This window comes from Aristolochia californica, unplaced genomic scaffold (genome assembly GCF_029961685.1).
Source record: "Aristolochia californica isolate CCGP_79_NKW_82.1479 unplaced genomic scaffold, dmAriCali1.0.hap1 SCAF_4, whole genome shotgun sequence".
Classification (NCBI taxonomy): Eukaryota; Viridiplantae; Streptophyta; class Magnoliopsida; order Piperales; family Aristolochiaceae; genus Aristolochia; species Aristolochia californica.
This window is the reverse complement of record NW_027182103.1, coordinates 42,546,307-42,562,483: the sequence shown is the minus strand read 5'-3', so window position 1 is coordinate 42,562,483 and position 16,177 is coordinate 42,546,307. Positions and strand designations below refer to the sequence as shown.

General features: G+C 37.4%; 1 protein-coding gene and 1 non-coding gene across 5 annotated transcripts; one reads left to right on the top strand and one right to left on the bottom strand.

The window, feature by feature from the left end:
* Positions 1 to 197: 197 nt before the first annotated feature.
* Positions 198 to 270, top strand: TRNAR-ACG (transfer RNA arginine (anticodon ACG)). Its single transcript has one exon. It is a non-coding gene; the product is annotated as a tRNA-Arg (tRNA).
* Positions 271 to 1,023: 753 nt separating this feature from the next.
* LOC137962817 (E3 ubiquitin-protein ligase At3g02290-like) lies at positions 1,024 to 15,763 on the bottom strand. Of its 4 annotated transcripts, XM_068809901.1 has the most exons (7): positions 15,385 to 15,763; positions 14,765 to 14,931; positions 12,404 to 12,508; positions 11,609 to 12,111; positions 9,970 to 10,408; positions 8,204 to 8,313; positions 1,024 to 1,558 (listed from the first exon to the last, which is right to left on the bottom strand). In XM_068809901.1, the coding sequence occupies exons 4-7, from the start codon at positions 11,726 to 11,728 to the stop codon at positions 1,532 to 1,534; spliced, it is 696 nt and encodes a 231-aa protein (XP_068666002.1). In that variant the 5' UTR covers positions 11,729 to 12,111; positions 12,404 to 12,508; positions 14,765 to 14,931; positions 15,385 to 15,763; the 3' UTR covers positions 1,024 to 1,531. The 4 variants fall into 4 exon arrangements, with proteins under 4 accessions (XP_068666002.1, XP_068666003.1, XP_068666001.1 ...); XM_068809902.1 differs by lacking the exon at positions 12,404 to 12,508 and having other exon boundaries at positions 15,324 to 15,763; XM_068809900.1 differs by lacking the exon at positions 12,404 to 12,508.
* Positions 15,764 to 16,177: the final 414 nt, after the last annotated feature.

Below are 16,177 nucleotides of genomic sequence, written 5' to 3'. Positions count from 1 at the left end.
GTGCTTAGCTAGTTTGTGATATTAGCTGTATCTGAGAAACGTGAAGATAGCCCCGCAGAACCAGGGATGCTGACGACCTGGCAAGAATACGCGGCAGTGGTGGCTCAGTTCATAGTACATATGCCCCCATCATCAGTTGGACACCCAACTAAATATGATTTGTAGAAATGTGCGACATGAGCTAATTAACCTGAACAGACTCCATGGCCCAATGGATAAGGCGCTGGTCTACGGAACCAGAGATTCTGGGTTCGATCCCCAGTGGAGTCGCGCTGACGCATTTTTTATTTTATTTTTCTCTTTTAAGAGTTTTAGCGAAGACAGCCACGAATTTTGCAACTTTGTTCTCGATGCAAGACCGGAAGGCAGATGTAAATTCACACCATATTAATGATGACGATAAAATCAAACCATACTTTGTGACCTGTAACATATGACTCAAAATTAAAACAAGATAATATTACTGAAGTAAACTTTATTTTTGAAGATAAATAGTAAAAAAAATTATTAGTCCTACTAAGATTAATTTCTGTATCCCTTTTCTTGTAATTTATTCTTTTCCACTCAATTTGACAAGGTCATGATTGCATATGGGAGAGGCCGGAAATTCAACAAAAAGTTGAGCAATTTATAAAAGTGCTATGTAGAGCAGGTATTTTGTTTCATTGTGAATTAAAAGTTTTTTCATTGCTGATAGAGCGATGGAGGCCAAGAGCTCTAAATATGTAGAAGGTTGGAAGTTAAAATTGCAAAAGCTAAAGACCATTTCTTCTTTGCCGCAGAAGTTGAATCGACATGTAATATAGTGTTTTTTCCCCCAGTACTCTATGCGAGCCTCATCCACAATTAAGGCCAATTTTGATGTACTCCTCGAGGGCCGACGCTTCACCAAACGCCTAGTTCTCGGAATTTGATCAAAATGGACCTATTTCTTCACTTAAACCATAACCTACTCATTTATATTCCACATTTTCTAATAATTGAAATAAAAAGAGAATGAAACAAAAGGAGAGAATACAATAACAGATATTCCCTTTCTCTCTGAAAGCATTAACATCCAAATCAAGTACTTTCGACATGTCCTATAGTTTTCCTGTTCAATATATGCAGAGAATACTGTGGATAACAATGTGATTCAAGACGGAAATCTGGACATCAGTTAACAATATTAGAGTAGCATCATCAAGAACATGTATAACATCTCCGCCAACGTGGTAGATATTTACTCGGAGACTTATGGAAACAAAATCACTTGCCTCAAACAACTGCAGGGTTATTCCACTAGGAGGCTTCGCACATCTTTTAACTACAGGTTCACCACCTTGGCTTTACACACCCTTCTTTTTCCAGTCAGACTATCTTGAAACGTAGATCAGTTTTCCTTTTTCCTAGTCAACAATTTGTATCCACAAACATTCAGGAAGCCAACCACTGCGAGAGAACCCAACTCCTCACTAAAAGAACCCAAGTGTGGTAAAGTGAGGAAAGGGCAGAATCCCAAAGAAGTGGCTTCAAAGCAAAGTCACTCGATTCATGGGCTTTCGCTGAATTCCATTTCCTGGTGTCAAAACAATGATGAGATAATTAGAAAAGGTGACAAGACTAATCAGATGAAGCAGAAAACAGAACAAGTGGTAAACAGATAAACGAATTTGACTGTTTATGGTAAACCGTATGAGAGACATATCTAACTAGCCTACTGGAGTATATATCTTTAGCCAAGTTGCAACGAGAGAGAATCATGTGACAGATGAAGCAATGCTGTATCTTAATAGTCAAATAAAATGTGAGAGACATCTTTAGCCCTAGTCAAGATTTCACAGACCTAAAGGAAGCGGAAAGTAAATACAGGAAGGACCAGCAATAATCTCTACCAACAGTAGAGAAGTTTCCTGGAACCTGAAGTTAGTCAAAGAATTTCTCTCACTGGTTCACAATATGTAACTGCTCTGATATATCTAACTGCACTTCATACACAGATTCAGATAATACGAGATTTAAAATATTGAATAGTTACCAGTGAATTTCGATTCCAAGTTTCTGACACTATCAATGGACATTTTCACTGATTAGTAAATTGAATTGCACATCCTGCAAAATCTATTTGTGTTTGCTAACAAACTGAACTGAGATAAATGCGAATATATCAAATATGATTGATTCTCTGGTTACCAGTTTAATTTTCCATAATATTGCCTGGTGCTCACAAGAAAAGAAAAATGATTTATACATTATTTAAGCATGAACTTGCTTCGGCTTCCACAGAAAATAATGCGAATGTAGACTTTTCTCCATGCTTCATCCAATGAACAACCAAATGATAACTTTGAAATTGTTTTTTAGGAGTCTATGGTTTTGATTACAGGTTGTTCTGATGTGTGATTAGTGAGATGGAATGATACAAGGCATGGAGGGTATTTAAGTAAAAAGACTACATATATTTGAATGAGAAATAAGTAAAGGGGATTGAATTTGAGCCCCTACTGTGCAGTCTACACACACTCTTCTCTATCAACTCTCCATTTTCTTCTTTCTTCTCCCCCCTATTTTATACTTTTTCACATGGTATCAGAGCAAAGGTCCAAATTCTTAACCTTTTAAGCATTCAATTATCCTCTTTCTCATGTCTCCACATTCCAAGAAGAATTTCAGGATTCTCTGCTAATTACAAGTCAAGGTTAGGGTCTTCTAATTCTTTTCTGTGCCAATTGAGCAGTTATATGTGTGATTCGTGCCCCTAGAGGCTTGTGCCTAGGGAATTTCCCAGTTGAAGTGGGCATAAGATCCCAATCCTATGCCTAGCACCTATGTCATCACCAAGAAGGCTGATGTCAACCATTTTTTCGTGATTCTTTTGTTTATGGTGTCAATTGATTTGTTGCCTCTCACATTTAATGATTGTGACTGGATAGGAGTAGTTTGTTGAAAACCTTAATTGTTGTAGTGGAGCCCCACAGTGCCTACACAGGCATCAAATTCTGACTACTACCTATTATTGTTTGTATTGATTGTTTTAATTCTCCATAGCTGATTACGGTGAAATAATTACTCCAAAAAGAGAAATTGGGGGTTCAGCAGGTAAAAATAATATTGTTATCACTACTGAAAATTGTATGGCCATAACTATATTAGTTGGTCTAAATTAATTTGACTTTATCTCAAAGCAAAAAGAAAGGATAGCTTTATCCACCAATTCCTTTTACCTATGATTGGGAAGCAAAGGATAGCTAGGTCATGGCCTGATTCCTCAACAACATGGATTCTAAGATAGGAATCAGATTATGAATCGTGAAAATGCAAAAGTTGGATATCTCTTGAATCTTTAAATGCATAGGAGAGTAACTTATCCAAAAATTTATAAAATGTAAGTGAAATTATTTAGTCTCAAGAGAGGTGACAGGACAATAATAGACTACTGTAGTGAGTTGCAGAGCATTTCACAAGAGATCAGCATTTTATCATCCATTCAACATAGATGAAAAAGAACTTTAAAAAATAGCAGGTGCAGATCCACGTAGCTAGATTCTTGAATGGTTTGGGACCAGAGTTTGATGCAATTAGAGCTCAGTTACTTGCCTCAGATGATGTTCCATCACTAACAAAAGCATTTATTAGAGTAATGTGTGCAGAGACAGCCATGATGTCAAGGGTCAGCAAAGACAGTAAGGGGGTGTAAGCTGCTTGTCTTAATACTCAAGATCCATCAGGCCCTACAACAAGCCCTAGTGGAAGTGGTAGAGGCAGAGGTTGTGATGATTCTGGGAGAGGTAGAGGCCGTGACAAAGGTAAAGGTGAAAGGAGTGTACATTGTGAATGCACCAATCATTTTTTTTACAAATGCTGAGACAAGTATGGGTCAATTCTACCATTTAGGGCAGTAGTGAGACAGCCTCTTCTAGACGAGCAATTGGTATTGTACGTGGTGCCCTTGATGAACTTCAGCAGCTAGCACTGTGCATTGCCCAATTGCAATTCTACCATTTAGGGCAGTAGTGAGAAAGACCTCTTCTAAACGAGTAATTGGTATTGTACGTGGTGCCCTTGATGAACTTCAGCAGCTGGCGTTGTGCATTGCCCAACCTTCTTGTCACCCTCCATTGCATTGAAACTTCAGCCTATACCTCCTACAGCTACTCTTGCAAATTCAAATACGCCTGTCTCATATACAAGTCTAGTTTCCTCATCGGTTATTAATTCAGGTGCATTGTCACATATGTTAGATATGTTTTCTCTTTTACAGATCTTAGTTCTTCCACTTTCTTCAAACAAATTACTCTTGGTAATGGTTTAGTTCCTCTAGTCAATGGAGTAAGCAAGGTCCAGCCTACTTCCTGCTTGTCCTTAAAATCAATGGAGTAGACAAAGTGCAACCTACAATGTTATTAGAATCAATGTTATTTATTCCAAAGTTCCCTAATAATCTTTGGTCAGTTAGTTAACTTACCAAATCTATGAACAACTCAGTAACCTTTTATCTTACTCATTTTATGTTTTAGAGCCTCCAGATGAGAAGGATGATTGGTTCAAGAATTGAAAGAGATGGACAATATTACTTGGAAGGTTAACCACTACTAACTTATTTATTATTTCATATAGTTAGTTCACCCTTCCAGTGGCATCTACAATTAGGACATCTTTCTCCAGCAAAGTTGATTCAATTATTCAAGGATTTACTATTCAGTTTATCATTCATTGCAAGTCATGTCAGCTTAGAAAACATCATCAAGCTTCATGTCCATTGAGTCAAACCAAGGGTAATAGTCTTTTTGAAATAGTACATTCAAATATATGGGGATCATGTCCCCTTTCTAGTAGCTTTGGTCATAAGTACTTTGTTTCTTTCATTGATGATTTTAACTATTCTACTTGGGTGTATCTCCTAAAAGAGAAATCTAAAGTTGTTTGGTACTTCTCTTCACATTCTTCGTACCGGTAATGGGCTTGAGTTTATGAATCATAAATTTGATTCCTTTTGTCAGACTCATGGTATTATCCATCAACTTCGTGTGTATTCACCCCTTAGTAAAATAGAGTGGCAGAGACAAAGACCATCATCTTCTGGAAGTTGCTCGTACTATGTTAATCTATATGCATATCTCAAAATCCTATTGGGGTGATGCAATCCTTACTACTTGTTTTCTCATAAACAAGATGATGTCATCTATACTTGGTGGGCAATTTCTTTTTCAAGTTCTGAAACCTGATACTGAATTATTATCTCTCTACCTTGGTACTTTTGAATGTGTGTGTTTTGGATATGTTTTTGGTTCTTCTGTTGATAAATTGTCTCCTCGAGCTATGAAATGTGTATTTCTTGGTTATTCTCGTACATATAGAGGTTATGTGTATGGTTCTGCTACTAAAAAGACATTTGTATCTACTAATGTGAGGTTTTTTGTTGATGTTCTATTTTTCTCCGTGTCAAACAAGTTGTCTACACCATCCCTTATTGATACAAATAGTTTTTCTCCTAGTCCTATGGAGGATGCTCCTAGCCAAGTGCCAAACACTGCAGCACCGAAGCCGCTACAGGTTTATCAACGTCAAAAGCCTTCCAATACCCCAACCAAGGTTGTCTCTCCACCTCCTTTGCTAGAATCGTCCTTGTCTACAACTCCTGATGTAAGTGATTTGGATCTTCCCATTGCTCTTCGAAAAGAAGTCCACTAGACATCCCATTTCCCAATTTATTTAATTTGATTTCTTGTCTAGTCAATTCAAAAAGTGTGCCTTTGTTTGTCCTCTTGTACTATTCCTTCTTCAATGCAGGAAGCCTTGGTACCTCCTAGTGGAAGCAAGCTATGGATGTCAAGATGGAGGCCCTAAATGACCCGGGTATATGGGTATTATATGATCCATCTCCTGATGCTGCAATTGTTGGGTGTTGTTGGGTATACACTATGAAATATAAGGCGGATGACTCTATTGACAGTTGCAAAACACGACCAATGGCTAAAGGGTATACTTAAGACTTATGGAATAGATGTGCTTGAGACTTTCTCCCTGTAGCTGTGAATTAGGGATTGTTAAGCACCTAACCAATACTACCCAAAAGACTGGCCTAGTAGGTAGCTGAAAGCCAAGTACTTAACCCAGGATTATAACATCACATCCCACCTTCACGAGCCGACAACCACGACGGCCCACTCTAGCGAGACCGCTAGGTCGCCCCCTCCGGGATTTGAACCCGCGACGTGGGTGCCTGCTCTGATACCAAATATTAAGCACCTAGCCAATACTAACAAAAAGACCGGCCTGGTAGGTAGCGGAAAGCCAAGTACTTAACCCAGGACCATAACAGGGATGGCCTTTGTTTCAGCTGGACATAAAAAATGTCTTTAAAGGTAATATATGGACTCAAGCAAAGTCTTAGTGTGTGGTTTACCAAGTTCAACAAAGTAATAATGTCTTTTGGCTTTTCTAGAAGCCATTGTGATCACTCACAATGTGCAATGAGAAGATCCTCAGGAATTGTGGTGTTAATTGTGTATGGAGATGATATAATGATATAAAAAAGTAACAAAAAGGGAATTGAAGAATTCAAGGAGCATCTGGCTAAGCATTTTCAAACCAAAGATATGGGTTCGTTCAAGTACTTCCCTGAGATAAAAGTAGCTTGAAATAAGGTAGGGGTTTGTTAACCCAAATGAAGCATGTTACAGATATGTTAGTGGACTTTGATTTAGTAGGGGCTAAACATGTAAAGACACCTATAGAGGTCGGTAATGATCTTCATGATGACAGCAGCATTGAAAACAATGCACTAAAGATTGGTTGGATAGTTGAATTATGTTACACTTAATGCCCTAATATATCAATTGATGTAAACATGGTGAATCAATTCATGGAGTGTCCACATAGAGTTCACTTGGAAGGGGAAACCAAGAAAAGGTTTGTTATTTCAGCTACATAGTCACTTGCAGTAAGAGACATTTTTCAAATGTAGATTATGCAGGGTCAAAGCTGAATAGGAAGTCATTACTAGACATTGTGTATTATGGGTGAAATTTTGGTTAGCTGGAACACTAGAAGCAAAATATAGTAGTCCACTTCAATGTAGAACTAAGATATAGAGCAATGGCTCACATAGTAAGTGAACTAATGTAGGTCAAATCTGTTCTACAGGAGTTGAACTTCCCTACTGCAAAGTCCATGACAATGTATTTTGCAATTAAATTGCAATCAAATTGCAAGTGATCTAGTATTCCAAGAGCGGAATAAACATATGGAAGTTGATTGTCATTTCATTTCAGACGTTGTGATGGGGAAAGAAGTTGTCACTCCCTATGTTCAATTAGATGACCAACGGGGTGACATATTCACTAAAGTCTCGAGTAAGTGCAAAATTGTGATGTTTTGTAATAAGTTCAGGTTTCTAGATATATATGCTCCAACTTGACGGGAGTGTTAAATTTGATATAGGGGTAATTTGGTTATCTTACATACACAATATGAATATGTAGGAGTGACATTACATTCACTTAAGTAAGAAATAAATAGAGAAGGGGTTCAAATTTGAGCCCCCAACAAGTGCTGTCTATGCAGTCTCTTCTTTCTCAACTCTCTATTTTCATCTTCCTTCTTCTCTCCTATTTTATACTTTTTTCAAAAGGGTAAAATTTGCATCTGCTTTAATATTAAACATCTTTGCTAACTCTATAGGCCATGTTCGTCCAATATATGGTACTTAAAATTGTACATTTGGAGATAGTATAGTTAGATGGCTGTATATAGAAATACTCCGTCTAGGGCCATAGAAGCTACCCTAATTAAAACCAGAAGTATGGCTCTTCGTTATAGGTGGTAATATACTAGAATCAAACATGAATAGCAAGTGCTTGAATCCATATTTAGAGGATTTTCTAATGGAAGTTTATAGATTATAAATCACATAATGACCACAGTATGCTGTCCAAAATATCTTCTGAGAAGGTAAAAACACCAATAATCTTTTGGAAAAGCAACAAATGCCTTTCAAGATACAACAACTTGATCTTTAAAAATAAAATAGAAAAAGATACTACAACTTGAAATAAAGCTCTGGATCTAGGAGCATTAAAAAAACACCCGGATGACTTTTACCTCCCATCTAATTTCTATGAAATACGAACAGCCTATACCTCTATAAGAAACAACATATAAAGTAAAATTCCAGTTGCAAGGGGAATATGCCTGGTAACTAATAAAAGTATGATTTGTGTACCTTCCCGCATAATGGACAGTTCTCACTTCTTTCCATCCACTCATATATACAGCTGAGGTGGAAATGATGGGAGCATTGTGTCACAATTTTTGGATTCTCCGAAGTATATTCTGCAGTCATGAAACAGTCAATCAAAATATTTATACAAAATCTAATAACTGAAAAACTGTCTTAACATAACAGATGGCTTAACCTCCTCTTGACACAATAATTATAGCCACTTTGATACACACACATCACCGGATCACATATATGTACTACTATATTGGCTTCTCTCTAGAAAGCTAGAGATACACAACTTATAGTAGCCAAAGACTAGGGAAGTACACTATCAAAACATTTATTCCTTTATTTCTCCAAAATGGTACGTTACTAAGTAGTAAAAACTGGACTGGTTGAACGGTGTACTCCACAAGATTATCGCATACAATAAGTACATAAATTTTAATTTGGTTCCCCTTTCCAATAAGTTTATATTAGATATAATTCATTTCCTGGTACTTACACAACTCTGGTATAGGTTGGTAAGAGATCTCTTACTTCTTTGAGAGGTGAGGGATTCAAATCCCGTGCTCTCATTTCCAAAATTTGCACCTTGATGGATGGAAGGAATTGAATTGGACTGGTTTTACAGACAGTTTTCCAGTCGAACTGGTCCACCAACTGGGTCAGCCTGAATCACACTCAAAACATGTTTTATCATGTAAGAACATGACTACCCTCCAATTCCACTTTGACCAGATTGAACCAGACAGTCTGAACCAGTACTTACAACAAGGAAACTTTCTACTGGATATCCAGTGTACAAAACATCAACACCTTCTTCCCTGCCAGATCTTCTGAGGAATTTGGAACTATTTTCTCAATCTCTTCGAGCTGTCTCTCTGCCTGCCTAATTCTCTCAATGACTTTGTTTCTTGGGACTCCTCTCCCATTGTTGGTAAGATAATGCTCAAAGCTCACCTAACTCTCATTCCTTAGGGCATTTGGTGGGATAGAAATCAGAGGTGCTTTAAGCAGAATTCCTAGTATTGGGATGCTGTCACTGCCAGAATCATGCGACACGTAGTTGCTTAGCTTAGTTCTCTAAATGACTTTGAAGAGGTCAGGGTGGTCTCCTCAGAAGCAGCAGGAATATGGTGGCCAGACTCTCAATGACCTAGCAGCCGTCTCATGCGGAATTGAAGCCCCCTGAAGAAGGGACTATTAAACTCAACTTTTGTAGATCTTCCATTGGTAACCCTGAGCCTTCTGATTTTGGGCGCATTTTCAGAAAGTCAAATGGCAAATCCTTGCTTCCTTTACTGGTCCTCTTGGTGTTTCAGACTCTACAACGGCTAAAATCTAGGCCTTGAAGCATGGGTCAAGAATCTTTCATGATCGCTTTCAAGGAAAGATTCATATGGAAGGTGATTCTAAGCTGTTTTGTTGGGAAATGCTTGGGAAAGAAGAACCCTCCTTGGCATCATCGATTGAGCTTCTATGAAATTCAGGATCTGTCAAGGATTTTGTTTGTATTTGATCTCTTGTACCATGGTCAGTAAATGGTCTTGCTGATGTTATCACCAAAGAGGGGGTTACCCTCCAATCACTTAAGTGTAATGAGCCTCCCTCCTTGACAGTGCCATTTCCAAATAAAAAATAAAAAATGTACAGAACAGTTTTCACTTTTCAGCAACCACTATCGTGAGTCCCCAAATATATAATAACAGAAACAAATAAATTCTTAAAGAAAAACAAAGAATCAAAACAGAGAATTTTTTTACCATCAAGACATGTTGGGCACACATCTTCATCTTCTGAGGATGATGGGATATAGTTCACTCCTCGAGACACTTTTGTGGATTTCTCCAGTGATTCTGAATGGACAGCTTTACGTCCTTCTTCACAATCTATCTCAGTCCATTTTTTAGCTACCACAAGAGGTTCTGCACAAGAGCTACTACTGCTTCTACATAGTGGCTGTGTCTCTTCCTGGACATGGGTTAGGATTTTGTCACGTCGTGAGACCAAACCATCTCGCTGTACACGAGAATACCTAGGATCTGCATCATATGGAACAGGTCGGAGAAGAGACAAGTTATATGGATCAGATATTGCAGTGTCCGATGAAGTAGGGCCTAGCTCATTTGATGCCAAAGAAGTAACCCCATGAACAGGAGATGTAACTGTTCGTCCTTCAAGTCTTTGAAATGTTGCACTGTACTGAAACCAATAAAAGAAAACTGAGGAAACTTTAGCCTTGAAAATTTAAACAACTATACATCAGAGGTGAGGGAGGGAAAACAGGGTATCAAGATGAACAAGTTAGATTCAAAATGCAAGTGTGAGGAATATGCATTACAACTACAAGTTTCAATGCTGACTACATGATAAAGAGAGCGCTTCATGAAAACTTAACATATCAGAAAGTGGTAACTGCATTGTAACCAAAGGCAGAACTTCATCATTAGCAGTGCCACAAAAACTCTATGAGGCTATTGCCGTACTCGGCATAGAGTAAACTATTATAGATTTAGCTAAGACTAAGTGAGATCGCTTTCTCGTGGCAGTGGAAATGGAATCAGTTGAAGACAGCATTTCCAAACCAAAGTCCACGTATTAAAGGAATATGGTTCCAAGCACAGCATCCCCCCTCCCCCACCCCTTCCCCTTGTAATTCTCTCTTATCCAAGTGTTTTCATCATTCATGACTTGGCCAGTTGTTTCTTTGAACAAAGGTGTTCATCATAGTGGCAGAATCAGCCAACTCCTGAAAAACTTTCAGGAAAAATAGGCAACACTTAGAGACTATTTCCTTGATAAGCACTAGAATCAATAGTTTCCCACATGAGAATTTTAGTATTTATCATGAATTTTGAGTTAAATATAGGGAGTTGCTAGACGGTGAAAGTCATAGGTGCCCAGACTAATGCCCAAATTTCTCCTAGAGTACCCAAACATCCCAAGACAACCACAATAATAAGAAACAACAGAAGAGATAATACAGGCAGATTCGGCACAAAAAAACCCAGCTTCGACCTATGCTCTTTCCGAACTAGAGAAATATTCGGGCCCAAAATAGAAGTGAGAGTTGACAATAAGGACCTTATCATGAGCTAAAATTTGTCTTTTTTCCTCTCCTTCTCGCTCACAAAAACAGAATGCTTTTAAAGGATGAGTGAGAAAAATAACAGAAAACACCATACAGGCAAAGTAAATGTAGTTGAGATGATATCGTGAAATGAAGTAAAGCAATACATGCTAAAGTCTCTGTGTTGGATAACAAGGATAAGTCGGACTATGTAGGGGGTTGCCTAAAATGTTTCAAGATAAAAGTTGTAAACATGCAAATCTAGCAAACACCAGCAAGTTGAACAGGCAGAAGGATTAAAACATGTTACCCATTACGGGCACAATACATACCCCACTAAATAGCTGATGGAGGAAATATCTTAGGCATGTGCAGTGTCTATAAATTGAGCTGCTTGGCCAAGCATATTCATCGAATTCTTCACTGCATGGACAACAACATAAGGCACCCATATTTGTATTCCACCAATAAAGAAAGGCAATGGCTGAAGAATCCACTTAGCAGTAACTTTTTATGAATTTAACAGCTGTGGATGCTGTTGTTGGATATTATGCTTGACATGGAGCAAGATATGTTCAAAATAAAGCCCCGATGAAGTATGAGCACATAGAAGCAGCTGACTTAGAAACACAGCTGTAGAGGCTACATGGCATGAGCTTTCACCGCTGGGGGCACTAGATGTCAGTAACAGTAATTTAATGTTTTAAGATATGTTATACGGAGTCCGATGCCCAATATCTCCTGAAAGCACCTCGTTGTAAAGATGTGACAGGTCACAACAAGAGAAAAACAGCAGATCAGATCAAATTCGTGGAGCACTCTGAGAATCCACACACTGCAAATTAACAAGTTTTGACACACAATAGCTATCAGAAACATATTCAAATTACGATTAGAAAATCTAGGAACCAACTTGACATTCCCAAAATTTCAATCAGTTACATACATGAGCTAAACAAGTCATGTCCTCATATTACACAGTTATATGCATTTAAATGCATGTATAAAGCAAATTCCATCTATCATATATAATAACTTGTGAAGTTAGAGCAGTTCTTCCAAAATGAAATTTCCCAACTAATAAAATAAAAAAATTTCTAAGACAAATTCAATGTAGAACTACTGACCTACACCTTTGTCACCCTCAGACAAATAGCTTGAGATGTAGAGCACAAGTGCAACTAAAGAATATAAGAACTTTTACTGCCAACTGGTTAGGCCCATAGATGCCACTGAAACAAAGATGTGAAAAACATGACACAGAGACCACTAAAGAGGAATATACAGGTCAGAATTTGCTCTTTTACCATGTCAAAGTTGGGCCAGTCCTTGTATAAGATCCGTGCAGTTGCTTTCCTATTAGGCTCAATCCTTCTAGCGTAATGGTCTCAACACTCCCCAAATAACTAACCAACACTAGAAGATCTTTTGACAATGAACAAATATAGTATCTTTCCAAACCCAAACAAACATGGAGCTACTCTACCACAGCAACTTCACTCACACCCAGACAACTATGTGGAGTAATGGAGCACATGCACTACTAAAGAATGTGAGAAGTTTTACTCACTAAAAATAACTAAGACCATGTACGTTTACAGTAACTTATAATAGGACATTAGAAATCAAACTTGAGAAAATGACGGATGAAGCTCAAAGTTTAAACAGTATAATGAAATAAAGGTTAGTTTTCTTGAATAATAAGAATTTTATGAGGAAACAGAAAATAAAGTTGATTATTTATTGACTCACAGTCCAAATGAAAGCTGACAGATATTATTGACATATTTTTAATATCACAATACTGAGGATGTTAGAGAGTAGTTTCAGGGAAAGAACCAAATAACTCAAGTCAAATCTCCCAATCACCTGACAAAGTAGCATAGTAACTTTCACATTACTGTAAAACATTCAGAGGCCAGTGGGCCTACCATTGCAAGCAGCCATTCACTTGAGAATGGATGGAAACAAATTCCTTGTTACACATGCAACCTCCAAAGAGGAAAGTGGCATATATAAAAGTTTTTAAAACAGATAATAAACAAACATCATACTGCTGTTTAAGGCAACTTATTAAAGTCGGCCTACTCCTCCCAAAATGACCAGTCAAAGTTAGCACACCTTTTCTCTACTAATAAGCGTAGAATTTTTTTAAACCCAAACTAATATAAGACTATTCTCCCACACACAACAACTCTTTAAACTCAGACAACAAACTTGAGATGTGGAGCATATGTATGGCACTAAACAAGTGGACTTTTCACCCACCAACAGAATAATATTTTTTTATTATTTTTGAGAAGGGTGACATAACGGAACTATAATTTGAAAAACAATTAAAAAAATGAAGAATAACAGATGACCAAATATATTATGTTTACTTGACTTCTACTTAATAACGAAATTTACACCAAGTTCAAGGTTACTAGAGGAGGGTAAAATGGTACTGAGCCAAAGAAACACATTTCATTGTAATGATATCATGAGACATTCCGTTCCTATCAGAATTCCACCACTTACAGTACGTGTAGAGGAAGAAGTTGTCATTTTTGTGGTGAGAGAAGAGTACATTTCTATTTTTGAAAGAATTTAAAATGTATAAATGGCGATTCCTTATGCATGATGGGAAGTGTTAAGGATAGTCCCACATACATTAGTGAGTATAAAGATCTTGCATTTATTAGTTGGCAGAAGAGGTTTCCTAAGTGGCTAGTCATTTTAGCCTTGGACCCAATTTCACATGGTATCAGAGCAAGGTTCTCATATGTGGGCATCCACCCAAATTATCCATGTGCCACCAGGTGAGGGCCTCTACCCAAATTATCCACGTGCCTACACGTGAGGGGGAGTGTTAAGGATAGTTCCACAAACATTAATGAGTATAAAGATCTTGCATTTATTAGTTGAAAGAAAAGGTTACCTAAGTGGCTAGTCATTTTAGGATAAAGTCTTGGACCCAATTTAACATGGAATCAGAGCAAGGTTCTCATATGTAGGCATCCACCAAATTATCCACATGCCACCACGTGAGGGCCTCTACCCAAATTATCCACGTGCCTACATGTGAGGGGGAGTGTTAAGGATAGTCCCACAAACATTAATGAGTATAAAGATCTTGCATTTATTAGTTGACAGAAAAGGTTTCCTAAGTGGCTAGTCATTTTTTAGTTAACGAAATAGTTACCTTGTTGAGGCACCCTAAACAAAGAAAAATTTCAGGCCTGAATTTCCTCCACATTTTAAAAGGCTAAAGAAAATGATATCCAACAGATCCAGTTATGTACTCCACGCTCAACTTGTTGTCTTTGAGGGAGTAAACTTGTCCCTTCACTTCATAATGATTCTAACTTCATTAGTAAATTCATAGGGGCTGACAAACTGTCGATCCAGTATGGATGATCTTCCAGGAAAATGGTATATCCAAAAGATATCTCAAGAATTAACACACTAAAAAGAATAAAAGGATCAAAACACTAAAAAAGACATACCTGAAATTAGTTAGTCGTTCACCATAAGACCACAGGTCCAGAGCAATTAGGGTCGACAGTCCAGCCGCACCTGTTTTTCAGCGGCCTCAGAAGATGAAATTTTCAAAGAGTCGCTCATCGAACAGCCAGCATTCGTCTAGTTGGGTTCAGCAATCGAGTTCTTTTATCTTCAGAAAATAATAATAAATAATTAATTAATGAAATGCGGCATTACATATACGTAAGAGACAAAAGGACAATCGAAGTCGACCAGCAATCTTCCTGGGACAAACATAACAATCCACGCAGAAACAATATGAAAAACTAACAGAAAATGGCAATTCGGCATTTAATTATACCAGAGATGGAAAACAACCCCTCAAAAAGTCAACTTCAAGCCTTGCATCACGGGGAAAAGCAGGTAGATTTCACTCGATAATCAACAAAAGAGCATCCTTTTTTATTGGAAAATTAGTTCAATCATGTGGTCAAAAGAAAAGGCAACAAAAAAAATAGTATTCAGAAGTTCTCATGGAGAAAATTGCAGCTCCCACTATTACATTAACAAACGCACACTCACTCTCTATATCCAATACGGCAAATCCGGGAATTAGACATTAAAGTCAGCAGAAACACGATACCGAAGAAGACTGCGAAAAACGATCACAGCTGGAGGGGAGACGACGATCCAATGTTCCTTCGAGAAGAAGAGCAGTTGAAAGAGACTCTACAGTTTGCGGTCGGTAGGAAGAAGGAAAGCAGACATTTCGCAAGGAGAGGAAAATGGAAGAAGAGGACGTGGTGAGGTCGGTTTGTCGTCTACCCATTTAACGAGTCTCTAGAATCGACAGTGGGGCCTGATTAATTATTAAAATAATCCAGGCGATGATAAGCCGAGCTGAAGTTTCCAATTTCCATGGCTCAAGCAGATTACTTCAGGAAAGAGAAAATAAAAATTAATTTATTTTTATTTTAATAAATAAAAGTGTCAAATTCTATTGGGAAAGGGCAGATAAATAGAATTTCACTAATTTACTTTATCTAGTAATATAAATTTATTAAAACTTTTTTATGTGCATTCAGACAATTTAGGTATTTTATATGAGCTTCATATTCTTTATTAAAAATGCTAAAAAATTAATAATAATTATTAATCCATCTTACGCTGTAGTTATAATATATCTAATATAGTAATTATAACCATTTTTGTTACACTTCCAAAATTTTGACATTCTTACATATACACAATATTAAGCCTCAATACGATACAAATGACAGGTCTTAACAAACTCCAGAATGGATCAGATGGAATTTGATTAGTGCTCGTAAGTGATTACAGAATCTTCTTCTGTTTGTTTGAAGCAAGCTAAGTTTCAACGAAGATACAAGAACAGGAAAAACAGTGGAACATGGACTAGAATCACATAAAACAAA